Consider the following 27,131-nt stretch of genomic DNA (forward strand, 5'->3'; position numbering starts at 1 on the left):
AGGGAACAGGCCAGGGCCAGGGGTCCAGGAGTCAGCTGGTGAAGAAACGTTCCAGATGCTGAGGCAGTGCTCCCTCATGCCAACATGCCCCCCACTGTCCACCCTGTCATGCCCAGCTCAAGGATAGGACCACTGTTCCCTTCACCCTGGCTTCTGCTACTACCAGAAGGCTCCGCACCTTGAACTCCATGGGAGTGTATTTCTCATTCTTGGGGGTACCCCCACCCTTGTAGTGCAGGTGATTGGGGGTGGCAGGATGGACGAGTGTGGACTCCTGAGACTGGCGCTGGCAGTGCTGGCAAGACAGGTACACCGCCAAGGTCAGGAGCCCAGAGCCCAGGAAGCAGGAAACGCCGGTGGCCACCAGGTGGATAAGACTGAACCCTGGAGAAGGACAGGCAGGTGGTAAGAAAAGGACCACTTTGAAGAAGAGAGATTCCTGACTATCTCCTGAGAGTGGAAATAGCAATAAGAGGCTCTGGGACACAAAGGAAAGAAAGGATTTGAGGCCAGAGCCAAAAGAAACAGGGGAGCCTCTTCCCCAGGACAACCTGAGGCTTGAGTCAGACATGGCAACCAGAAGATCAGTGGATGGATAATTTTCTTAGGTATAGACTGATGATGGCCTCCCAGATGAGGAGCATGGCTGGAACTACCCAGGTCTCCCTGCACACAGCCTTGAAGTAGTGGGCCTGACTGTCTGAAGTGGGAGGTAGGAAGAATCCAGGCTTTGGAGTGGGGAGGAGGAATAGAAGTATGTGTCATGAGTGGCTCCTTTTACCTCCACAGCTGGCGGCCTCCTCCACACTGGAGGCAGGCAGGATTACTGCAGGAAGACAAGTGGAGAAAGTGTTAGGGCAAAGTAGAGAGAGGCAGGCTCCCTCTTGGACTGGGTGTGGCTTTGGGAGGACCCCTGGGTCAGCACTAAAGTGCAGGAATGGGCCTCCCTTTGCCACTCCACAGACCTCTTCTCTACAAGGGCTGGCCTGTTCACTAGCTATGTAGTGCCAGAGCCCCAGGTGTGTGCACCAGGCAAGAGGTGAGTCTCTGGGTGTTTCATCTTGCTCCAGGACATACCCCAGACTAGGACATAGTCATCAGACTGGGAACTTGGGAGCTTGGGGCAGGAAAGGCTGGTCTGAAGGTTTTGGCACAAGAACCTACCAGGAATTTCGCTGTAGGGACAGGGGCGACTCTGGCTGCTGTTTCCAGCACAGGCATTGGGCCCTGGAACAAGCTCCTCACAGTGCCGGTTTCGGCTTTGGGCTCCATCTTCGGTGCATATACCCCACTCAGACCAGGGTGACCAGCCTTCTGTGGGTTGTTTGGGATGCAGTTGAGTGCCCCAGGAACCACTGCTGGGGATCAGAGGCTCCATGGTGCTCCCCAACCCCGGCCAGATGTACCCAGTACCTGGGCAGGCCTGTGTGGCACATAGTGCCTCCTCCGTGTGCAGCCCGAGACAGATGTCCTCACCTGGAGAGGGAGCAGGGCTGGTGCAGGAACGTGTGCGCTGATAGTGGCCCCCACCGCAGGAGGCTGAGCATTGGGACCACGAGGTCCAGCAGGACCAGGCACCCCGCACTGCAAGTGGATGGCATGTGTGAGGGAGGCACCGAGGCACCCTGGGCCACAATGACTTCCACCTCCACCTCTACCCCACCCTATCCCCACTCAACAGGCACTCTTAGGGCACACATGTGGCAGGAAAAATGCAGGCAGTAGCAGAGACAACCGGAGGGAGAGAAACCAGCTCCACCTTATCTGGCTAACCAATTAGGGGAGAGGAAAAAGTGAGGCCGAGTAAGAAAAGGCCCCACTTCACTGAAGTATCCTCCATATTCATGGACAAAGAAAACAAATACTCTAGTGGCCCTTGCACAGGATTGGCAGGAAAAAGAAGTGACCCGGGACATGGGGTTCCTGGGTAGTCCTGAGCCACCAGGGCCACGGAGTTTCCCTGGTGGAGGATTTTGATACGCCAAAGGCTTCTTCCTCAAGATTACCTGGGCAAGCCTGCGGGTTGCAGTCCTGGTACTCGGCGGCATCGCCCACGCAGGGCAGGCCTCCATCGCGGGGCTCGGGGTTGGTGCACGTTCTCTTGCGGACGCGAAAGCCCAGCTCGCAGTCCCGGGAGCAGGACGACCAGGGGCCCCAGGCAGCCCAGCCCCCGCTCAGCGAGTGTGGGGACACGCTCCCGCTGCGCAGGAGATCCTCCACCAGGGCTGGGGAGGGCCGCGGGCCTCAGCGATGCGGGCGCCGACAACCGGGCCACCCGCTCCAGTCCCCGGGCCTTCCCCGGGCTCCCGCTCCCGGCCTCCCCGACCCGCCCCCGATGCTCCGCGGGCCGGGAGGTGGGGCGGAGGGCGCGGGGCTGTACCGTCGGTGTCGCAGGCTCCGGAGCCGTCCGCTGGGCAGGTCCTCGTCTCGGTCCTCCTCCTGCCAAGCTGCAGGCCGTGGGGGTCTGGCAGGGGAGCGCGGCACGTGAAGCGGAAGCGCTGCTCCTGCCGCGCCCCGCCCTGCGTCACGTTCACGGGCAGCCAAGGGGTCCACGGGGTGTTGCGCCGCACTTCTGGACAGCCCTCCGGGTTGCAGGTCTTGAATTCCTTCGGAATGAGGGTGGTTTCAGAGCCCCGCAGCCTGCAGGCCTACTCTGCCCTGGAGTTCCAGGCCCCTCATCCCTCGCCCGGGCCCTCACCCCTCGCCCCGGTCCTCACCACGCCACAGCCTGGGCAGGAGTTGCCATTCTCGCAGGCCCGACGACGCGACTGCACACCGCCCCCGCAATTGTTGCTGCACTTGCTCCAGGAGCCCCAGGAGGCCCAGAAGATGGGCACTGGGCAAGGGATGTTTTCATTGCAGAACCTGGGGAAGAGGGGGAGGAGTCATCACCCTAAGGAGGGATACTGCCACCCCTGACAAGGTGTCACTTGGCAAGGAAGAGAGTACCCTGGGTCACCCAGAACATCCAGGCCAGTTTGTAGCAGACCCGGAAAGTGTGGGACCTCAGGGCAGTCGGTCTTCAGATCTCCCTGACCACGCGCTAGCTCACCGATCCTCCCGGCCCTTGCCCACGCAGATGCGGCCCCCGTGGCGGGGCGCAGGGTTGCTGCAACTTCGCTGGCGGACCTGGAAGCCGATCCCACAGGATGTGCTGCACTGTGCCCATGAAGACCACGGGGTCCATGCCCCATTCCTGGTGGAGTGACATGGGACAGAAACAGATGCACCTCTTGAGCCCTAGCTACTTAGATGTGGTCCACATCTGGTCAGATGGAATTTGTATTTTCATCAGGAGGGACCAGATGGTGACAGAAAATATCAGCTCTTAACCAGGCTGATACCCATTCATCCGTTTCTTCATTCATGCCACAAACATGTACTGAGAACCTTCTATAACCTGGATCCTACCCATGGAGGCCAAAGGACACACTCTGTAAGAAGGTCCCAGACACCATTCCCATCTGCAATTGTCCTTTCACCCTTCTTGATTGATCAATCCTTGCACTCCAACCCAAAATCACACCCCTGTTCTGCACTCACATGCTTGGCTCAAACCTCAGTCACTACTCACTATTGTCCAGTGATCACTGGGCTCCTTATCTTTCAAGTAAGCTGGACAACTGGATTCCTACCTCTTGAGGTTGCTGTGAGTCGTTAAATTAGTGAACATATATGAAATAGTTATTTTAAGAGTGCTCAAAATAATAGGTTCATTATTATAACCATTTTATGGAGTCCCCAGATACCAGGCAGTTGCAAGCTCTTTACATATATTATCTCCTTTAACCTTCTCAACAACTCTTCATGAGGTACTGTAACCCTCACTTAGAGAAACTCAGAGTGGTTAGGTGGCTGGCCAAGGTCACATCTCTAGACCATATAGTCCAGGATTGCCACCATCTCATCCTGTCCCTCAAGTTTGGGATAGTAAGACCCACTGAGGCTAACCTGTCTGGGAGGGACTCCCATGCCTGGGCAGCCTTCCTCTTTGCATCAAGAGACCCCACAAGGTAAAAACTTCCCTCCCACTGTTGTGGAAAATTCCCCAGAGTTCGTGTTTCCTGCCTCAGACATTATATCTATTCAGTTCCTGGCACTGCCCTGCAGAGGTTTTTTTCCCTTAGTGCAAGCAGTTGGATGGGGATGCCCCTTATCTCCCATTCTTTCCACCCAAGTTGAAGGCCAACACCATGCAACCCCTATCCTTTCATACCTGGAGCAGTTGGCAATGTGGATGGCTGGACCCAGGCAGCTGAGGCCCCCACAGCGGGGCCGGGGGGAGTCACAGGATCGGGCCCGGCACTGGCAAGAGCCTGAGTTGTCTCCATCTAAATGCTCACATGGTTGCCATGGTGACCATGGACCAAAGCCCCCATCCCGTGTCACATTCCGCACCTGCAGATTCACAGAAGGGGAAGGACCCCTGTCACAGGAGGCAGGGGCAGGAAGGTTTGAGATCCCAGGGCACTTGGGGAATACTGATGGGAGTCAAAGTCTAGATTGAGGGACGAGGGCTGAGGTGGAGGGGGGCACAAAGGGGTTCTCACAGGACAGGCTGTGATGTTCTGGGTCCAGAGGCTCATGTTGGAACTGTCCTCCAGTGTGCTGCAACGTTGCTGCTTCCCATCCCAGCCGCAGTATGGGTCCCGTGCCCCCAGGCATGCCCTGCCAGACGGAGGTGCTGACACTTAGGTCCACTGACTTCCCAGCCTCAGTTGCATCTCAAGAATATGCCTGGACAACCCCCCATGAGCACCTCCTTCCATGCAGTTCCTTCCTTGATATTTAGTAAATTCACTGTGCACTGTATGTCAGGCATCATTTTAAGCACTTTACAAGCATGAATTAATTTAATGCAGCAACTCAGTGATGCAGGCCAATTACCATCCCCACGTTGTATAGAGGAAGCCCAGAGAAGTGACCACGAACTTAAACTCTCCAGTGACTGCACACTTAACCAAGAGACTGTACTACTTTCCTTGAGGACAGGTGCTTCATATTCCCCATATAGGGCTGCAGGAACAGACATGGGTAATAAAATCCAAAAAGGTGTTGCCTCCCTGTGAGATGCTCTGACTAAGACAGAGAAGACCTTAAAGTGTTCTTGACCCTGGCTCACATGAGAACTACCCAAGGTGCTTTTTGAAAATACTGGTACTGGAGCCCATCCCAAACAGGAATCTCTACAAAGGGGTGGCTTTTAAAAGCTCCCTGAATCTGGGCCCTTTAGACTGGAAGAGGCCCAGGCATTAGACTCTTTATAGTAAGCCCAACTGAGCATCAGGACCCATACACAACTTTTTTGTTGTACAAAGGAGAGGGGAAAAGAGGTAACCACACATATTGTTCATGGTGGAGTTGAGACCATGCTTCCCAACCACACTTCTCCCCTCACACTCCTGCCTCCCAGCTGCAGATTACATCTAATTTCACACACTGAGTGAATATGGATCCATCCTTCAAAACACTGCACAGAGTCAGGGAATACCTGGATGTAGTCCAGGGGAACCTGGAGCTCTTCAGTGGCAGAAAGCAGAGTTCAGGGTTTTAGCATCATAAGAAGGTGCTCAGCTGCCAGGAAGGACAGCTCCCCCTTCCCTGGCCCCAGGGCAAGTCTCTAGCAGTGGCCCAGGAAAGATAATGGTTCCCACATCAATGTGTGTCCCAGATGCTTCCACTTCTCATATCCTAGGGTTCCTTGCTTCCTTTTCTTCTGAATTATTCAAGGCAATGTATCCTTTACATTTTTTAGCAAGAATTTTAAATTCCTGCTAGTAGGACTTCAAGGAGTAGAAAAAAGAGAGGAGTAGAAAAAAAAATGAGGATTATGGAGTCAGGATTTGCTGTCCATTAGCATGTAAAGAGAGTATAAGATCGTGGATCCAGAAAGAATTTCCTTCCAAACCCCCAGAGAGCTCTCCAGAGAGCTCCCAGAGAGCTCACTCCAACCTGTGGCTTTGAGACTCTGCTCCCTGGCTGACATTTGGACCAAAAACACTGCTAGCAAATTCAACTGATCAGCACTTAGTCAAGCCTTTGCTAGTTTATTTCTCTTAGCCTCCAAAGGCAGTGACAAACTTGAGAGGCAGCTGACATGACACTTTATAACCAAATAAGTTAACTGGGCAAAAAAGAATTAGCCATGATTTGTGATGAGTAATAATAACAAAGAAGATTCTCTTCATCAAAAAACAAATATTTCCCAGCAGAGAAAATGACTAAGGGCAAAAAATTTTGAATAGGCTTATATAAGACAAAAGCAAATGATTTTATAGGAACCCAGCGTGTCTCCTGCTACTTCTTCCTCTAGAGACTCACCACTTTTAGAGCAGTAGTTCCCTTGACTGCAAATTGGAATTTCCTGAGCATCTTTTAAAATGCTTAAGCAAACAAAACAAGCCCGCCTGAATCTGGGCCCTTTAGACTGGAAGAGGCCCAGGCATTAGACTCTTTTAAACTCCCCAGGTGATTGCAATGAATAGCCATGGAATAGCCTGAACTGCTGGTCCAGGCACACTTTTGTCAGAGCCCAAAATGAAGCGCCTTGTTTTTCCAATCCCTGACAATAGGAAATGAAGGAAAGAAAAAGTAGAGTAGGCATTGCCCCAGCCTGCCCCTGCCCAGGCCCTCTCACCCTCTCGGTCTTTCCTTTCTCTGTAGTCTCAGAGATGAAAGGGAGACCACAGCAGACTGCTCTACCCCTGCCCCTGCTCCTGGCAGCCTGTGGGCCTTTGAGACGCCCCAGGGACCAGGGCTTGAGGTCTTTTCCTGTGGAAACTAAACAGAATGACTGCCTCCTTGGCTCAGGTAGATCCACATTCACTGTTTTTGGCAAAAGGCCACTTTAAAGCTGACAAAACAGAGGACACTCTTAAGAAAAAGCTCCAAGCAGAAGAGAGTTGAAGCGTGTCTCTGACTGTAGAAAGGGGAGGTGATTTAGAGTTCTTTTCATAAAAGGAGCCATCAGGCCAGTAATGTGTCACCACGCCTTCTTTACTGCACCATCTCCAGCAGCCGTTGCAAAAGGGAACAGGTTCATTGCATGGGCTCACAGACAGGACAGAGATGGATGGTGGACATTGTAAGCAATCAGATTCCAGCTCCTCTAGCAATAGGCGCACGGGGAGAACTGTCCAAGGTAGAAACGGCACCCTGAGGCTGTGAGCAAGTGGTCTTTACTTAAGACTGTAGAGGAATGGGGCCTGGTCAGGAGAAGATGCACTCTGAGTGTGGGCCTCTGCTGCCCTCACAGAGCAGGCTGAGGGGACCTGTGAATGAGCTTGGGTAGAGGATCCCCTCTCCCAAGGGCAGGGAGAAAGGCCTGCCAGAAGGAGGAAGGAGTCATAGATGCTTACAACGTCTACTTTGTAGACTCCCACATTCCTCCTGCTCCTCCTCATGTGAGCCCTGGTCCTCTCTGGCCAGTCCCCTGTCTTGGCTGTGCCCCGTGGGGCTGAGATTTGCCCCAATGAAAGGAAGCAGTTGGAGATAAGCCCCTGGATTCTGGGCAGAGGAGGGGGCCCACCAGCACCTCTGCTTACCCCCCTCATCCTCCTGCTAGTCTTGGAAGGAATGAGGAAACAAGCATGAAATAGCCATCCTAGGACACAGTAAAACCCTGTGATATGCACCCCATGATAGTGCACATTCGGATAAACTGTGATTGGCAGTTGGCTCCCAGACATCTGGAATGCACAGCCTGGTGGCTGCATGTCCTTGCTTGGGTCATTTTATTAACCTTGCAGTAGTATGAATTGCTTTTTATAGTTTCTGGACCAAACTTAGAGTTTTATGCCATGGTTTTTACCATATACTTCAAGGACTTCTATCCCAAACTCAGGAAAGAGGACAGCAACGTCCAACTCCGAACTGATGGTCTGCCATGTTCTCCAGGATAGGAGTGCATCAGGCCCCATACACAACCTCTCCATCTCCTCAAAGAAGAGCATGAGTGGGGAAATGGCCCAGCACATTCCCTTCCTCTTTCCACTGCAGACCCCAGACTTTCTGTCTGGGTTAGAGCCACACTAGTTCACTGGGGACGTCCATCTGCCCCATGATGGTGCTGCTCACTCCTGTCTGATCCATCCTTGTAAAACACCTTTCTGGGCAGCCTGAGGCTCCACCCCCTGTTCCATGACCACCTCAGTGCCCACAGCCACAGGATTCAAGTCCAAATCCTCCCTTGACGTTCTCAGCTGGCCTCAATCCACTTTTCAGTCCTATTTCTCACATCTCTCCTGCACCAACCTCCTTTTAGGCCAAATAATTAGCCAGCAGAAAGATCAGTCCTGTGCGGAAGGCCATTTTGTGCCTTCAACTGGGTGAGGAGGGTTCCTGGTGGAACATAAAAAATAGTGGGGCACTGGGTTTGTGTTGTGAGATTCACAACCTCTTGGAGAACAAGGTGCATGTGAAAAGTTTAATAACACAAGCGTTAAAAACACAAGAGATGGGGGAATGCTGTCAAGCAGGTGACTTTTCACTCAAGGCCAGCGTCACAGACTCAATATCACATATTCAACATCACAGATTCTAAAACTTCAGAGAGCCCAGGAGGTTGGGGCTAGGGGACTCCTAAATGAGATTAGGGAGGTCAAAAACAGGAATAAATGTACTAGCCACCACTTATGATTTTCTAAACTAGGCACTTCATGAACACCAGTCTCAATCCTTATAGCAACTCTGCATCATGCACTCCATCAAATTTCCTGCCATTTTCCTGATGAGAGAGTCAGGGCTCAAAAAGGTTAAGTGACCCACTCGAGATCATACAATCAGTAGGTGATGAAGCTGTGATGGATCTCCAGGTGTGTCTAACTCCATCACAAATCCTTCCTAATACATCCTTCTCTCTCCATATGACAGAGAGAGGCTGGGGTTCCTTTCCCTACCCAGATATCCAGAGCTTTGAGTGAAGCAAGTATTGCAGGCCCATTCGTCTTGTTTCCTCTCACACCAGCAGTTCTGCAAAGTGCCCTGAACATGGCCGGACTTGGTAAATATGTGCTGTTTGGCTGATAGAGCCATGTGTGAGGGGCTTGGGTAGCCTGAGTCTGCCCACTGCCCTCCCGCTCCTTGGCTGCTTCCTCATGACCATGCAGCCTCTTCCCCTGCCCTGCAGGCCTCTTTCCAGCCTCCAGCACACTCCACCAGGACTGGAGAACAACCCTTGGCAGCACAGATACCATTTGTCTCCCAAATCTCAAGGACAGATGGCAGAGCTAGGAGGACTCTCTGTTGCAAAGGCCACAGAAAGTCCATGTGGCTGAGGCTATGCCAAGTCTTGACGCTCTCAAAAAGGAGGCTATGCACCCTAGGACAGCTTCACTTGGTTGGAGTCTGGAATGCATTTCTGTTTGGCTTCAATTTTCCCCATGGAATTGGTGGCACTGTTGCCACATCTTTGACTCCACTTGAAGCTATGGTATGGAGACCCAATCTCAGAAGCAATGGGAACCAAGGGGAACTCCTCCAGGTGGTTTCTTACTTCCACCCACCACACCAGCCCTCTCTTCCTGTTCTAGGGAAGGAAGAGGGGTGAAGACTTGAGCTGACTCAAAGCATTATCTCCCATCTGCACCCACATCTGGGCGATAATTACTGTGGTTTCAAAGATAAAGGTCTCTCTCTGAACTGCAGGGACTGAGAATAAATCAAGTGGTTTAGAGATGGCTGATGGGCTCTAACCATGGGGTTGCCAACAGGGACAATAACATCCACCATAATTTGCTAAACAACTGCTTCCTGCAGTCAGTGATCGTCTTTTATGCAGTTATCCCAATTAACCCCCACAAAACTCCCACAAGTTACTTTACAAGGTGGAAACTAAAGTACAGAAAGGTTAAGTAACTTGTCCAAAGGCACACACTGAAGACCTCCGAGATGCGATAGATGGCCCAGACTCCCTTCTTAGCGCCACCTCCGAGGTGTGACTGGGGGGCCACCTCCAAGGTGTGACTGGGGGGCTACCTCCCTCCTTCCCGCTGCTGGCTTACCCCTGGCTGCGGTAGGCGGCGCACCTCTCCAGAGGGACCCGTAGGACTCCGTCACTCAGCCCCACAAAAAGCGCTCGGGCGCTGTGCAGGATTCGCAGGCTGCGCAGGGGCTCATGTCGCCCGGGAGGCAGCACGTGCAGCTCCTCCAGATAACAGCCGCGGAGGCCGGGGCTCACGGTGGACAGCGCCTTCAGGATGGTGCCTGACTCTGGGGGTCCAGAGGAAGGTGACCTTGAAGGATGGGGAACCTCGTAGCCCAGCCCTGCAACCACCTCCCCCACTTGCAGCCCAGGATGGGCTCGGCCAGCTCACCTGTGCCGATGTAGAGCACATGGTAGAGCGTGTCCTTGGCCTGTACGAGGTCCACCACGAGGTGTGAGAAGCGCACACTGTCTTGAGTGACACAGGGCTCAGGTGTAACTGGCTGCACGGCCTCACTCATCAGGAACAGGCGCTGGGCATCCTGCAGGCTGCGCTCTGTGAGGTTCTCGTTGGGGCCCGTCTCTGGCAGGGTACCACACTGTCTCAAGGAACCAAGCAGCCAGGTCACATGTACCCAGCCCTGCCACAGGGCTGCCAATATACTGTCTCCACACCCTTCCTCAGTGTTCCCAGCAGATGCTAATTCTCCAACACTCATCCACCCACCCCAGTCCCCGCCCTGTCCAGCCCCGGGTGACACCATTGAACCTATTATCTGCTGCTGGGTCCCCTGACCCCTTTCCTGGGAAGAATGCCTCTTCTTTGGAACTAAGAGAAAATGAAGCTGGGAAATTGGTGAAGGAGGGACCAGAGAAAGGAGGGAAGCAAAGAAGTCTGAACTGTCTTGAAAGAAATCATTTGAGTGTGGACACGTGTGCTGTGATTTTATGCTTTCATAGGTGCCTCTCCATCACATTGGGCCAAGCTTTATTTTCTCTCTTCTAAATCTCCACTAAAGTTCTTATGCTTTCTAATTCAAGCTAAAAGGAAACCACCTTTTATTAAGCACCTACTACCTTCCAGGCATATCAACCTTTGCACATATCTATGAGGCATTTCTATAATGGCATTATTTCTAGTTACAGATAAGGAAAAAGAAACTCAAGGAAGTTGGGTGATCTGCCCAAAGTCACACAGAGACAGGCTAGATCTGGGTCAGGAGCATTGGGCTGCAAAGCCTGAGGTCTTTCCCTGCTCCACACCATACCTGGGGCAGGGAGTTGGATGGACATGAAAGTCAACCATTAGTAGTAGCCTAACCTGCCCACTTGTTTCCTATTTTAATGACAGGATGGGGGATGATCAACTATCCATGACTGGACCTTACCCACTCCAGCACTCAGAGACCCTGTAGGCCTACATACCCATGCTAGACACTCTGTGAACAAACCCTAGCTCCAAATTCTGGCTGCAGTTTGCTTGTGTAGTGCTCTCCTAGCCCCTGACACTTTGTAGAGCTGAGGTCCCACACCCTGCCTCTTGGGGACAGGGTGAGAAGTGGTTCAGAGCAGGTCCCCTGGCTCTACCTCTCACCCACTCTCCTTCACGCTCAGTATGAGAGGTTACCCTCTTGTTAGGGAACCATCACGGACACCAATGATGGGTATAGATCAGCAGAGACAGGGCTGGTGCTTGTCTGGGGTAAGCAGTTGGGTATCAGCTGGTAGTCTAGTGGGGGAAGCAAGGAGAGGTTGTACCTGGAAATTGGGGATGGGGTTGGCAATGGGGAGCCAGGCAGCCCTGGGATTCTCTTGGTAACGAAACGGGCCATTGAAAGCCTGGGAGATGGCACTGAGGTTGAAGGCGCAGACAGCAGAAGCGGCAATGCTGTTTCTGAAAGACAAGAGATGGTGGGAAGCTGCCCTCCCTGTGGACCCCAGTACCCTCCTGAAGTCACGCAGCCAGCTGTCATGCCCAATCCCCTGGGCTTTGGAATAACCTAGGATGAGCCTGGTGACTTCTGCAGCTTGGGGGTGTTACAGAAGGAGACGTGGTCCTCACACCCAGCAACCCCTGGGGAAAGTTCCACTGACAAGAAGCACTGGCGGGTCCCTCTGGGCTACCTCCTCATCCCGTTCCCTTATCCAGTGGGAGGTGAAAGGACAGTGAGTGGTTTTAAAATGTTAGTCCCTGGCCCACAGTATAAAACATATTTTACATCACATCTTGCTATAATACCCACATCTATATTAAAGTTTCATGAAATAATACTAATCCACACTAAATATGTTATATTGAGCATTTTTATTTCATTCTATTCTGCTTTTTGGGGGAGGGGCAGGTACCAGGGATTGAACTCAGGGGCATTTGACCACTGAGCCACACTCCCAGCCCTATTTTGTATTTAATTTAGAGACAGGGTCTCACTTAGTTGCTTAGCATCTCATTTTTGCTGAGGCTGGCTTTGAACTCATGATCCTCCTGCCTCAGCCTCCGGAGCTGCTTTGATTACAGGTGTGCACCACCTCACCTAGCACCTGCTTCATTTATTTATTAAATAGCTGGTTACCAATCTACTGGTTTATGCTGGAACCCGTGACACCCTGAGCCAAATGATCTCTAAGACCCTTTCAGTCCCAGAATCACAGATATCCATGAGCATGGGGTGAACAATACAGAGACGACACCACTACACCAACCTGTCCACTTATAGTCTCTGCACGTAGTCCCTGTCCCAAATGTGTCTATGTCCTTCCACCTCTGCCTGGTTCCAGCTGTCTTCCTGATGGTCTACCTATAACTTTTGTAGGCTCCTAATTCATTTGGCTTGCAAGTGCCAGAGCGAGCATTTAAAAAATGCACATCCAACATTCTCCTTGCTTGCCTCAAATCCTTCAGTAACTTCTTGTCCTTAGGATAAAGATCGAAACCCTTCTTCTCCAAGGCTCTTAGGACAGAATCATCCCTGTCCTACCTCTAGCCTCCTCTCTTGTCTTTCTCCCCTTCATTCTCAAAGCACCTGCCATACTGTTCTCTGCTCAGTTCTAAAACATTTCTTCCCATCCCAAAACTTTGCGTGCATTATTCCCTGGGGCTGAAATGGTCTTCTCATCCCATCAATTCCTGTCACTTCCTACAGGAAGTCTTCCCTAGTGCCGCCTTACCGGCTGTTAAAAGCATTGCTGCATATTGCTTGTACCCTCTGGAGCCCAATATCCCTATTCAAATTGATTTCTTTAATATACAATACGGAGCCACCCCTGCCTGTGCTCACTGGTACCCAGTCCACACTGGGACAAGCCCCTGACATGGAGGAGACGCACAATAAATAAACTATTTACAATCCACACTGACATTGTCATTTTTTCTTGATGCATCTCCAGCTGCTCACGGCTACTCACTCTCCAGTGCTGAGAGCCGGTCCGGTCCTGGTCAGCTTGTGAGAGCTGTGCTATATGCCTGTCCTCCTGCCTCTGATTGGGTGGCCTCTCTACCTTTGTCCCTGCTTATTCCCTCAGAATGTCATTTCTGTGGCTAGCCTGGTCCCCATGCAAGGCCTGCTTGCTACCTTGCAAGCAGAGACCGCTCTGTGGCTCCCAGGTTCCTAACATCCTTATAGAGAACCCTGCACAGCATCCACTACAGCAAATATTGGCCTTGGTCTGGTGCCATTCATCACTCTCTGTGAAAACTACCTGATCTGTTAGTGTCTACTGGGAGGAGGAAGAGGGTCTCACAATCTCTGTAAGGTCACCCTTCCTCACACCAAAGGAAGCAAAAGGGACTCCAAATCCCAGCCTGCGGTTTTCAGTGCAGTTTAGAAAGAAAGTGATGGCGGGATTGTCAGGACACACTGCTGGCTGATTTAGCAAAGTCATGGAGTCCTAAGGTGAGAGGGGCCATAGAGAATCCCTGCTGAGCCTCCCTGAGGGGCTATTGGGCCCCTCCAGGGCTGCCACCTCCTCATCAAAGGCAGGATTCTTTTCTTTCATCACTAGCAAGTTCTCCCTCCATGAGTCATGCTCCAGCTCCTCTTGCTTTCTGCACATCTGGCCCAAACCTGCCCTTTTCAGCAACCCAGACCAAGGGCTAACCACTCCAGAGCAGCAAACCACAGAATCCTCAGAGGACCAGGTGTAGCCACCCCACCTTATACATGAAGAGACAAGGACTCTAAGGGGCCTGTCTGAGCCCACCAGGCTGCAAAGTCAGGCCAGAGCTAGGCCCTGACATTGCAGGCAAGGGGCGGCAAGGGGCAGGGACTCACACGTTGGTGGTGAAGACCCCGTAGATGAGGTCCTGCTCTGGCAGGTGGAAGGCACTCTGCAGCTCATTGTAGTAGAAGGGGACCTCACCCGGGCGGGAGCAATTGAGCCGTGCCTTCATGAATGTGGTCCAGGTGTCCTCCAGCAGGAAGCGGCCCCCCACGTCATTCTTGCACACGCGGGCCACCCGAGAGTACACGGTGCGCCCACAGTCATGCTCCACCGCGTTCTCCCGCAGGAAGAAGTATGCAAACAGCCCAATGTCATAGGCTGCCACAAAGTTTGGCTCTGGGGAATGAGGGGAGAGGAACAGGGGTGGGTGAGGCCAGCCAGGAAGAAGAGGGCAGAGTTGGGAAGACTCACCTACTTTGATGTTCCCAGATGGGCATCCTGACACTATCCTCCCACCAGCTTGGTGACCCAAGGGTTTTAATAATCTTGTTTCCATATCCAGTACAAAGCACAGCCATAATAATAGCTGTATGGTGGGTGCCAGTCAATATTCTAAGAACTTTATGTGGACTAACCCATTTAATTCTCATTATGATTTATGAGTAAGTATGAGAATTATCCCTATATTACACATGAGAATAACATGGTACAGAGAGGTTAAGTGCTTACTCAAGGCAACACAGCTAGTTAATGAAGAAACAGGGATTCGATCCCAAGAAACAGGAAGTTCATATAATTCCTCCCCCAATAGTTTCTTTCCCATAACCACTTTTACTAGCCATTTCCCACATTCTCTCTTCCCTAATAGCCTACCCTTCATCTATTCTTGTTCCTTGGATATCTGTGATTTCATCTGGGACCCATTGCCAATAAGCTCTGGTCTTTGGACAAACACCTGCCCTGTCCTGGGCCTCTTCCTTAATGAAGCAAGTGTGAGCCCATGCAGAGCTGTTAGGAGTGAGGAGGGAACCGCTCCTGGGGCTGCTTACCATTGAGCCACTTGGAGTTATACTGGGCTGTGCGAAGTGGTGGCCCATTGCCCAGGCTGCGGTAGATGGCCGGGTCCCGGCCTGAGAAGTCGATGACTGTGGCTGCATAGAGCTCCCCCTGGGAGGAGATGACAGCTGTGGAGTTGTGGCGTGGGTCGTAGGGACAGCGGGCCACACCATTGATCTTCTCGATAGTCCGGCTGAGGTTCCCCACCTGGGGCCGATGAGAAGAAGGGGACACTTTTCCCTAAGGCCTGGGGCTGCCTGTTCTTTCCACCCCCGAGTTCTGCTTCCTCCTAGGTCCCTGGTCCTTCTGGCCTTCTCCCCTCCTCAGCATCCTTGTCACTGCCCACACCACAGTCCCTCTGAAGGAGCGGCCCTCACGGAGGGTGAGGTTCTGCCAGGAGCTCACCTGGACTAGCAGGTGCACCTTCCAAGGCAAGGCTGACAATAAAATAGAGGAGGCCCTGTTAAATTGGAATTTCAGATAAAGAATGAATGTTTTATAGTACTAATTTGTCCCAAATATTGCTCAGGACATACTTACGCTAAGATATCATAAAATTCCTGAAATTTGAATCAGTCTGGGAATCCTTTTTAGTTTTGATTTGAGGTTTGATTTTTTTCCTGTTATATTTGGCAACCCCATCCCAAGGCTGTATGCCCAGGTGACAGACCTTCCTTCTGCCCGCCTGCCCTTGGCTGCCCACCTGTCTGCTGGAGCACACAGGGGAAAAGGCATTGGTGCCACACATGAACACCTTCCGGCCGGCGACAATCAGGACTCGCACGTAGTTCTGACACTCCTCCTGAGGCAACAAGGAAAGTGGTGAGGACACAGCTCTGCAGGTGTGGTGCTGAGGGTCTTCCCCTCCACCCGCCGAGACATAGATGCCAACCAACATTCTCCAGCACTTCGTCCCCGGATCTGTGCTGCTGTGACCTCCAGCTTGTGTCTGTGGACATCCCTGCTGTCCTCTCTCCTGTGCATGGAGCCCCCAGCTCATCCAAGCCTCTGGAGCAGGTGACCTCACACTCACACGGGGCCCCTTTATTCACACATCCACAAGTCTCCTGCCAACTCCAAACAGGACCCCTGGGACCACCAAGGCCACATACCTCCGTCTTCCCCTTGCTTTGGCAAGAGCGGCGTGTGTCCTCATTGGAGGCCCACTCGGTGGCCTGTGGGAGGAACACAGATGTCACATGGCTCACTCCCTACTATTCCCCCCAAAGGCAGGAAGAAGTCAGTGTCTGAGTGAAGAGAGGAAGGGTTGGGGGCAGCCTGCAGGGTAAGGGCTCCTCTCATCCCATCAGAGGGCCGGGGAAGGTTGCCAGGTTTCCTTACCCAGAGGCCTTTGCCGAGTGGCGTCACCTGAGCCCAACACCTTCCTGCCTGCTTGAGGCAGAGGTGATGTCTTGCACCTTCTAGGTGCTTTATCTTCCCCGTGATCCATCCTAGACTCTCCCCAGGTCAGCAGGGAGCTGTAAGTGGCCAAAAGGACCTTCAGTACCACCCCAGGCCCTGAGTGGGTGGTGGAAAGTGTATCTCCATTAGGAGTCAGATGTCCCCCAAATGAGTGGGACATACGGCACAGGGCTCTCTTGAAAGGCTAGATTTTGCAAACCTTAAAGATGGGAGATTTAATTTTCCCACTATAACACTTCAAAGTATGTATTTCCCCCCTTTAACCACAGACGAAATAGAGGTTCAAAGTGACTGTTCAGAGTTATACATCTCGTGTGCTATAGAACCGAAATGGAACCCCACCCTCCTCCAATGCCAGAGGCCTCCGGCTGTCTCTAGGACTCCCCTTTCCTAAACTGCTCCTCCCTGCACGCTCCCCCCGCCGCCCCCCCCCCCCTCTGCACTTCTCTTCTTGGCTCCCTGTGGCATCACTTACACTGTCCTGGGGTAAGATGTTTGGGGATGCAACTTCAAAGTGCCCAAGGCATTAGGAGAGAGGGCCGTTCCCCAGCCATGATTCCCCCTAAACCTATTCTCTCCACTTTCTCCAAGAAGTGATCCCCTTCTCATCCAGGCAATGTCCATAGCCCAGGTGGGGCTCATTATATATTTCTGAGTCACATGTATAAACATGAACTGCCAACCTGTCCTGGGGCAGGGAGCCCTGAGCAAGCAGCTCTCCCATCCAAATGGAGGGGGAAAGGCCATCTGCTTTTTAAAATTGCTAACAAAGCTGCTTCTAGTCTCCACCTACAGAGCTGCAGGGCTGGGTGGTGGGAAGGGAGGCAGGGGACTGGAGAGGGAGCCACAGCGGGGCTCTCTTCTTTCCAGGCTGGGCCACCCATACCTGAAATAGCTGTTATGGGGGATAGAAGGAGACTGACTCCTGCAGACCCTAGATTCAGGAGCTTGCGGTGAATTTGGTGAGACCTCCCTTTAGGTCCATGAGCGGCCTGGGAGGGCTCACCTCACCATGCCAGTCCTGGATCTTGGGCCCCTGCTTCTTCTAGACCTTAGAGAAAGGCAAATGGCCCTTGGTATCTAGACAGAAACAATTGAGCAATGTAAGACCCAGGACCCATGAGCTCCCAGGCTAAGCCTGATGAGGGAGGAGAGGGACATCCATGAGGACCCTGGGAGTCTCTGGGGGTAGAGAAGAGCAATGTTCACAGCCACTGCAGATGTCCAGGGAAAGTACAGGCAGCGGGTGGCTGCAGGAGGGCTGTGCAGGCTAACAGGCCTTGCTGGGGTCCCGGGGTCCCTGAGCACAGGAGCACATTGAAGTGGTCAGCATGTTTGTAGCGAGGGGTCAAGAACCCCAATGGTGGGTGAGGGGGTAGTTGTGCACAATAAAAGTTTAAGTCACTCTGAGCTCAACAATGGGACAAAATTGTGCTAGGGACTTTTTTTCTCTCTCTTCTTTGATCCTGGAAACAGCCAGTGAAACTGCGTTGGCCTTTTGCTCAACATAAAGGTGAGCAAACCAAAACCCAGAGAGTGTGCACAATTTGCCCAAGGTCAGCAGCGAATGAGCCACAAACCCAAGAGACAAAGCCAGACAATGGACTCCAGCTCTTGAGAGAGCTCTTTCTGCTTCATCTAGTAGCCTCTCGTGATCATATTTCCTTTACTGAGAGTCAGCCCATTGGCCCTAAGAGAATATGTGTATACTCATAATGATAACAGCACAGAGTGGGCTTTTTGGAGTCATTTTATTTGAAAAAAAATTTTTTTTTACCAAAGTAATGATGCACAGGGTTTTAAAAAAATATATGAAAAATGTACCAATAAAAATCCTAGCCATATACTCCTCCAATTCCCCAACCCTCTTACTCTAGGACAACAACTTTTACCTATTGTAGTTGGTTCTCTATTTTATTTTAAACGAATTTCTCAAAAGAATGTATCTATCTCAGATTTCATCTTTTCACTCCCTGTTATAAAGAGTTTTTACCCCCAGTGCTTCAGGAGGCTGAGGCAGGTGGATCATAAGTTCAAAGCTAGTCTTAGCAACTTAGACCCTATCTCAAATAAAAAATAAAAAGGGCTGGGGGCGCTGGGGTTGTGGCTCAGCGGTAGAGTGCTTACCTCACACATGTGAGGCACTAGGTTTGATCCCCAGCACCACATAAAAATAAACAAACAGAATAAAGGTATTGTGTCCAACTACAACTAAAAAAATTGTATATAAAAAGAAAAAAGGGCTGGGGATGTGGCTCAGTGGTTAAGTGCTCCTGGGTTCAATCCCCAGTACCAGAAAAAAAAAAGATTTTCCCACTTACATATCTCTGTTCATCCTGTCCCAAAGTGCACATCTATCTTCCCTCCCTCTTCCATCCTCCCATTACAATTATTTCATATTAATTAAAGTCAATATCCATATTCACATTATTATATTGAAAACTAAATTTTTCACTTCTACCAGCTAATACCCCAGATTTCAGTGAAGATAAGCCACTAAGAAAGAAAATACACTCCAAGTCAAACTCTCTGATCATCTAAATTTTTAATGTAAACTTATTGAAAGTGCTCTTATTTAGACATGTATTTTTATGACATATTGATCTAGTACAAAAAAAGAAAAGAAACGGAAGCAAAATTAGGTATCCTTAATCTTAAAATTCAGTGATGGTCTTTTCTGAATCACTTCTGAAACATTCACTTTTTTGTTACCTTTTTGCTTATTTCTTGAGGAGTATCATTTTTTTTTAAACTACCCAGGTGTCAGTGGTGTAGTATTTCTAAAGAGTGGGCCACTCTGGTCTCCAGGACTTTCTCCCAAGCCATTCACCCTATTCTGCTGGCACATTTTTTATCCTCCTCCTTTTTTTTTTTTTTTTTCTCCCGGTTGTGCTAGGGATTAACCCCAGCGGGCACTTTCCTGATCTTATCAGAATGCACTTAGGGGGGTTTTCTGACAAATCCAGATTCATATTCCTTCCTCATATGATCTCAAAATGACTGAAATGTCAAGGGGTTGCTGCTGTCCAGTTAAAGCACCAGAATGATGACCAAACCCACACCTGCACAGCAATGACAACTACATCAGGACCAAAGTCTGGCCAGTAGAGATTCTAGGATGGTTATGACTGCAGGACACATCCTGATTTCAGACCGATTAGAACGTAGAAGTGTGCATCTAAGAATCAATCAAATAGTCATAGTTGGATAGGGTTTCCTTTCCTGAATGACTGTTTGTTTTGATTTTCTTCATTTGTTTGTTTTTCCCCCAATGTTCTAAACATCTTACAAACCCCATTTTCTAACTCCATCAACAAATTATTTAGATTATCTATTTGTTCCCAACCTCTTCCTCATCCCCAACCTCTGTCCTCCTGCCCCAGGGGGCTGGTGGTGGTCTCCTTTTGGCTGTGGACCTGGGGTTGCCTCTCTCCTCTCTCCTGTCTTCTGAATCCCATGTTTCCACCTTTGTTGATTTACTTTGCTTATTTTGATGGCATACATCTCTAGTATCTTCCCAAGGAAAAGAACATGGTAGATTTGGTTTTAAAATTATTGCATGTCTGATTTATTCTCCATACTTGACTGACAGTTTTGATACAGAATTGAAAACAATTGTCAGTCAGGATTTAAAGGTCTTTCTTTCTCCATTGTCTTCTAGATTCTCACATTGCTATTGAGGAGTCTGAAGCAATTCATACTCCCCATCCTCTGTAATGGACTTTATCTCTTTTTTTTTTTCCCCAGGCTCTGGAAGGTTTCTCATCTTCTCTTTAATAACAGACCCAAATCTTGCACTGATGTGTGCAGGTATCTCATGAGAATACAGTCAACTTTTTCAATTTGAAGATTCGCCCTCTGTTTTGGCAATGTTAATTTACCTTTATTTTTTCCCCCTTACCTTTTCTCCTTTCTCTTCTTTAGAACTTTTGTTAATCTAATGTACTGTTGGCCCTTGTACATTGATCCTCTCATTTTTTGATTTTCTCTATTTGTCATTTCTTGGTTTTGTTGTTCTAATTTCTGGTAGATTTTTCTTCGATTTCATCTTCTACACCTTCAATTTTTATTTTCCTCATTGTACTTTTAATTTTCATGTTTCATTATTACTTTATATACAAAAATTTTCATATATCAGAAGATATTAGTTTTTATATAATTAAAAGCATTTTATTATATTGTCTGTTTCTTACCATTTCCTTCATTTTGTTTGTTTTGGTCTTCTCTTTCCCTTTGAAAGTTTTCTTCAAAGATCTGATGATTTTTGGCTATTTGTGCATATTTTAAAAAATAAGTCACTAACCATTTCCCACTGAAATGAACCAGGGCTTCTTGAAGAAATAGCTGATTTCAGGTGTGGGGCAGCAGAAGGGCAAGAGGCGCTTGGGAAGGCTTATTATACCAGATAGCAAGGACACAGCGGAAGATGACCAGGCTGGGTTTACAGCACCCAGGAGCCACCTTGAAGAGGCCCGCTCCAACTGGAGAAAGATGGGAGTCAGGAAAGAGAACCGCAATGGATTGAAACACATCAACTCTGTGTGAATCCATGAGTTTATAATAATAATTATAATAGAAGAATAAAATTAATTGTCTACCATTAAAGAGACTAGCAAACCAGCTCCTCATTTGAAAACTATAATGAAAACAGAATATTGAAGAAGTTAAAGATGCACTATCTTGAAATTCTGCCAAGTTGGTACATTGATGATTTCAAGCCAAAATCACTTGAGGAGTTGGAACTTCAGAAAGAGCCATTTGGCATGACTTTTTCTACAAGCACCAATCCAAGATTCTTTTAGTAAAGGTGTCCTTTCTTTACCAAGGCAGAAAAATAGTCTTAATCATCTAAGACTGGTAATTGGGGCTGTAATGAACCGGAACAAATTAATTCCTTGGTGTAATGCTTATTTCCCACTAGCTTTTACACCCAACCCCCATATATTTCTTAGTGACATCCCTAGTTCAGAGATCAATTTGTTCTGTCATTCTTTCACAAATTTGTTGTTCTTTATTTAAAAGTATAAAAACATCTGCTTTGGTCATTTCTTTGGACTTTGCTGTCATGTAGAAATCCCTATATACAAATAAAATTATTGAAACTTGTATGCTTTTCTCGTGTTAATCAGCATTGTATTAATTGGTTCTTAGATCCAGCCAAGGAGTCATGTAAGAACTAAGGGGGAGGAGAGGGGATCTCTTTCCTATCTAGCAAACATTTCCCTTGCCTTTCCTGCATGACTGAATCATTGGGTAACCAAAGACTAGATGTGAAGTTTGTCTTCATAGAAGTTGTCCAGTTAAGGACCTAGGAAATGATAATCAATGGTTGCTAATGTCAAAAAAGAGAGGAGATCAGACTCTATGTGCCCTCTAAGGGAAACACATAATAACACCCATGAGATAATCTTGCCAGAATCCAAATCGAATGGAGTCTGTAGATCTATCAATTCACAAGTGATTCAGGGACTAGAGGAATATGTTGTTATACTACCTGAGTTGTAATCAGGAAACTCTATAGGACAAATGACCATGCTTCTTCAATAAATAAATTATACAAAGAGAGAAAGTATTGTTTAAAAGAGGCCTAAGATACATATTAACTAATTATAACACATTTTGATCCTGATTCAAAAAACCAAAATTATTTTGAAAAAAAATTCTTTTGCAGTGCTGGAGTTGGAGATTGAACTCAGGGCTTCAAATGTGATAGCAAAAGTTCTACCACTGAGCTGGACACCCAAGCCTGTTTTAAAATTTTGTAAGACAATTAGAGAAGCTTAGATATTAAATGGACATTTAGTGATGTGGAATCATTAATTTAACTGCAGAAAAAGAATCTTATCTTTTAGAAATGCATGCTGAAATCTTTTTCTTTGACTTTTCTTTTCCCCATGCTCTGAGATTTAACCCATGCTAAGCAAATGCTCTACTATGATGCCACACCCCTAGTTCTTCATATTGAAATCTTTATGGTATGATATATCTGGATTTGCTTCAAAATGACTCAGGACAGAGAAGTAGGGACTACCAATGACACATGAGTAACCATGAGATGATTATTGTTGAGGCTTTTATTTATTTTTGTAGTACTGGAGATTTCACCCAGCACCTAGAACATTCTAGGCAAGTATTCTACTACTGAGCTACATCCTCGGCCCCTTCTTTTTCTTTCTTTATTTTTTTAAGAAAATTTTAAGTTGTAGATGGACACAATACTTTTATTTTGTTTATTTATTTTTATGTAATGCTGAGGCTCGAACCCAGTGCCTCATGCATACTAGGCAAGCAATCTAGCTATACTGAGCTACAACTCCAGCCCCCTCAGCCCCTTCTTTATTTTATTTTGAGACAGATTCTTGCTAAATTGCCCAGGACGGCTTGGAAATTGTGATCCTCCTGTCTCAGTCTCCTGAGTAGCTGGGACTACAAAGGTCCTCCACCCACACCTGGCTTGTTCAAGTGTTTAAACTGCTATGAGGACACTGTACTAGTTTATGTATGTGCGTGTGCATGTGTGTGTGTGTGTGTGTGTGTGTGTGTGTGTGCGTGTGTGTGTGTGTGTGAAGCTTTACATGATGAACAGTTGAATTTATTTGATTGATTTAAGAGGAAAGTTCTAAATAGCCCATTGCAAACTCCCTGGGTAGGGCTATGTAGAGTGGTGGCTATATAGAGTAGATTCTCTTAGGTTGCCAGTGGGGTGCTCTTAGGCTCTCACTAGGAGGTTCTCTCTGTCACATCTAGAAGTCTGGTCTCTGGCCCTGTTGAGTTTCTCCAGCAAACTCCTCAAGTCTCTAGTCTGGGCATGTGGCAGGAGTGGGGGTAGCAGAATTCCACTTGAGCTCTTTGCTCTAGCTCCACTTGCCATCTGTGTCCTCCACCCTTCCTGCAGTCCCTATATGAAGCCTTTCCAGTGTGGTCTCTGGAGAAAGAGTTCAGTCTCCTTTGCTAGGCAAAGAGGGTGAGTTCTAACCTCCCTATAAAGAATCTCAATCAATTCCCGCTTTTAAAACTGTGGTTCATCCTTAAATTCCACAATCCCCAGCACCCCAATTTCGGAGTCCTGCTGGGGACTCAGCTTGCTCTTTAAGCTGTTCTGCTCTGCTAAGTCAGGATGATCCCTCCATCCACTTTCTAACTCACAGAATGCATTTAATCTCTTCTCCACTGACATCTCCTCTGTCATTCTCTGTCATCATGGACCTGTACATCATGTACCTGCACTTCTCACAGTGCCTTTAGTGGCTTTCTGTGAGGGAGTGGAGAGAGACACATACTTTCAATCAGCTGTGCAGAGTACTAAACTAGGACTGTTCCCAGAAATTCCAGAGTGGTGATCTCTAGTCAGAGTGGCTGGGTGGTTTTCCTGCTGTGGGAGAGTAGCCAATGGTCTCCTTGGACCATCCTGGACAGGTGGGGGCCAGAGATGATGGCTGAGCATTAACACGTCTTCTGACCCTAAAGTTCCCCACTCTGCAGAATTTAGACTTCTAACAACTCCAGGCTGCCAGATCTGAGTTTGAGGGACATAGAGATAGCTGGAAGGGAGCTCAGGAATCATCCCAATGTCACCCAGTCTCTCAAACAAAGCCCCACTGTGCATCCTGATGTACACATGCAGGCCTGTCCTCATTTCTGCACTTGCAGGACATATGGCACCCCAAGATCAATTTGCAACCAGGCTTCCACCCACATCATCCCCTGGAACTGTCCTGGCAAAGACCACTCTGGAGCTCCTAATTGCCAAATTCAAGACAGCCTGCGCTGGTCTTCTCGGCATCCCCATGACACTGATGAACGCTCACCTCCTTTTTGAAGTTTCCCAAGATCATTTTATCAAGTTACACCAATAATAACCATCACAGTTGAGTTGATTTGCTTTTCCCTGCTCACCCCTCGCTACTCCTCCCACTGTACCAGACACAGTGGCTCCATCTGTTCCTAGCTGCATCTCCCCTCCAGGCCTCCCCTCCCTTTGGTGCTTGAGAGTTGGGAAGGAGCTGGGTATTTCAATTTTCCTTAAGGAATAGTAGTTTACATTAATTGTTTAATGAGAGTTAGGCACTTAGAAGTCCCTTTAATGGACACTGGTTTGCATAAGCTGTTTGCATTTAGATTTTTCTTTAAGGAGTGTTAATTATTTAAACCATCAATAAAACATTGAGGTTTAAGTCTGCTTAAATCATACCCTGGGGCCAAGTGGGAGACTCACTTGGCTCTGTAATGAAGCCTTCTAACTTATGTGTATATCTTCCTCTTTACAGTCGTTGGTCGCTGGTGAGCCATTTGTAATAGACACTGAGGACAATGAAGCCCCCAGAGAGGGCCATGCTGGGGTACTTGCTGAAGTGTGGCATTTAGAGTCAAATGCCAGGGCCAGACAGCAGACTGAGGCACCACACTGAGGACCAGAGACCAGGGTCTGCCACTAACCTGAGAGAGAAGAGGCAGAATGGTTTTCCAAAGCCTCCGGTGTGTTCTCTCCCGTTTTGGCCAGTACCTCCTACTATGGGAATGTGAATATAAAATGTATTTATTTCCTTCCTCCTGTCAGGAGAATCCAGTCTGAACTTCTGAGGTTAGACCGCTGAGAAACCAGATCCTGGTAATCTTGGGACTAGTTTGCAGGGCTCTTCAGGGAATCCTCTGAAGCCGAATCCCTGCCTCAAGCAGGAGCTATGGGGTTGCCAAAGATCCCTGCCCTTGGCTGAGACCAGATCAATACTGAGCAGGATGAGGCAATCCAGGGCTCAGTCATTAGGCAGAGAGTCCTAACATCTGATTAGGATCATGACCTATGACCTGCAGACCAGCTGTCAAGAAGACTTGTGCCAAACCAGCTGGGCAGCATCTACAGACAAGGCCTTCTGAACTTCCTACAGCAGTGGCTCCTAAATTTAGCTGCATATTGGAATCACTTGAGAGATTTAAAAAATCCCAATGCCCAAGTTAAGTACCCCTGAGCAAGGGAGAACCAGCGACTAGACTCAGGCCAGCCCCACTTCCATATCAATTCATGGTACTCAGCTGTGCAAGCCAGAAACCTAGATGTCACCTGTGTGGTCCAAGCATCACCAATTCTTCCAAGGCTGCAAATGCCCCATGCCAGCGGTCACCTTCACACAGAAGACAGTGTGCCCGATGATGCTGAAATGTGAGGCTGTGGCCCTGTGTGACTCTGACACATTAGGATCCCTTCCTGTCTTCTCCCCTTTCTAATGGCTGCTGCTTTCCTGCAAATGCCTCATCACTTACCGGACATTTCAATTGTCTCCTGACTGGCTCATCACTAATCCAGTCTCTGCTTTGGGTCTGGTGATCAAAACATCAAGTCTATTCATGCCATTTCTCTGCTTAAAACTCATTAATAGATCCTCCTTGCTTTCAAAATAAAATATGGACCCCTAAGCTCAGCAGTGAAGACCCCCTGCAAGATGACCTCTTTCTCCCAGGGCCTCGCTTCCCACCCTTCCCCCCCTCACACCCTCTGATCCTGCCCCTCAGTGCTACATGCTGTCACACACCTCTGTTCTTCCCTTAGCTGCCTGCCAAACACATCCTTTGAGTTCCACCTCAAAGGCAGCTCCTGTGGGAAGTCTTTGCAAACCCTGCTGGCCCCGGAGGGTTTCTCATACCTAGAGGCCACCCCTCCATGCACGCATCCCACAGCACTGCCATTATTTTTGTACATCTGTCTCTCTTTTTCCCTTCAACCCCTGGGCACTGCCCGAAGACCTTCATTTGCAGATGACGAGGACCAAATAAAGAGCAACTGCCTGGGACACAGGGCAGTTACCATTGGGTCCACTTGCTTCTGCCCACTTTGAATCTCCTCTGCACTGGCCTTCCCCAGCCTGACCTGCTAAATTTGGCATCTTGGTTTTGTTTTCTGTGGATACCACTTGGGAACTAGACTTGGACTAGTTGCTTGTGATCACGCTGGTGGGCCACAGAATGCTACCTCTAGGCTTTCCCCTGCCCTGCTCCAGTCTGGGCCCTAGGAACATGCTGCCCAGTTCCCCTCCAGGAAAGGGAATCATATGTGATTTCTGATGTGCTTCACCTTTGGAACTTAAATGCCTAATACAATGTGTAGAACTAGACCTGGCCTTTAGTAGATATTCACTTACTATTATTGGGTGGGCAGTTGGATAGATGGATGAACAGGTTGGCTGGTAAAGATATGGATAGAAGAACAAGTGGACAGATAAGTGGATGAATGCAATTTCCTTTTAGCTTGCCTTATTCATCCTGATCCCTCCCCTCAAATGGGCACAACTTTTCTACTCTGATACCTCCCCTGTGGTGACCAGCCAGGAGCTACAATGGCCCCTCGGGGTGTGAATCCAAGTTCAAAGGAAGACCAGGATGTCATACCAGCTCAATAAGGAGGCCTCTCTTCCCTAGCCATCTGCTCCAGTGAAAGTCTATAGCACGTAGTTCAGCACTTGATGAACTCCTAAGTTCCAGTTTGGTTGTAGGCATCATTCATTATCTTTCCCTGGAGGTCAAGGGCTCCCCTTTCTTATATCCCTTTAGTCCCATTTTAAGCAGCTTTTGTGTGATTGTG

At 49.0% G+C, this 27,131-nt stretch overlaps 1 protein-coding gene across 2 annotated transcripts in view; it reads right to left on the reverse strand.

The window, feature by feature from the left end:
- SEMA5B (semaphorin 5B) overlaps positions 1-27,131 on the reverse strand; it is a 116,181-nt gene that overhangs the window by 2,293 nt on the left and 86,757 nt on the right. Inside the window, exons 5-21 of one of the 2 annotated variants that reach the window (XM_081302805.1) lie at positions 16,249-16,311; positions 15,840-15,938; positions 15,130-15,343; positions 14,191-14,476; positions 11,681-11,816; positions 10,314-10,521; positions 10,002-10,209; positions 4,551-4,668; positions 4,217-4,398; positions 3,053-3,196; positions 2,718-2,865; positions 2,381-2,606; positions 2,007-2,225; positions 1,414-1,584; positions 1,165-1,314; positions 782-826; positions 179-384 (exon numbers count right to left, since the gene is read on the reverse strand). In XM_081302805.1, the coding sequence (XP_081158931.1) occupies positions 179-384; positions 782-826; positions 1,165-1,314; positions 1,414-1,584; positions 2,007-2,225; positions 2,381-2,606; positions 2,718-2,865; positions 3,053-3,196; positions 4,217-4,398; positions 4,551-4,668; positions 10,002-10,209; positions 10,314-10,521; positions 11,681-11,816; positions 14,191-14,476; positions 15,130-15,343; positions 15,840-15,938; positions 16,249-16,311 (2,823 nt within the window). The remainder of the gene's footprint in view (positions 1-178; positions 385-781; positions 827-1,164; positions 1,315-1,413; positions 1,585-2,006; positions 2,226-2,380; positions 2,607-2,717; positions 2,866-3,052; positions 3,197-4,216; positions 4,399-4,550; positions 4,669-10,001; positions 10,210-10,313; positions 10,522-11,680; positions 11,817-14,190; positions 14,477-15,129; positions 15,344-15,839; positions 15,939-16,248; positions 16,312-27,131) is intronic. The other variant, XM_081302806.1, reaches the window with a different exon arrangement.

Source organism: Spermophilus citellus, assembly GCF_964194105.1.
Source record: "Spermophilus citellus genome assembly, chromosome: 7".
Lineage (NCBI taxonomy): Eukaryota > Metazoa > Chordata > Mammalia > Rodentia > Sciuridae > Spermophilus > Spermophilus citellus.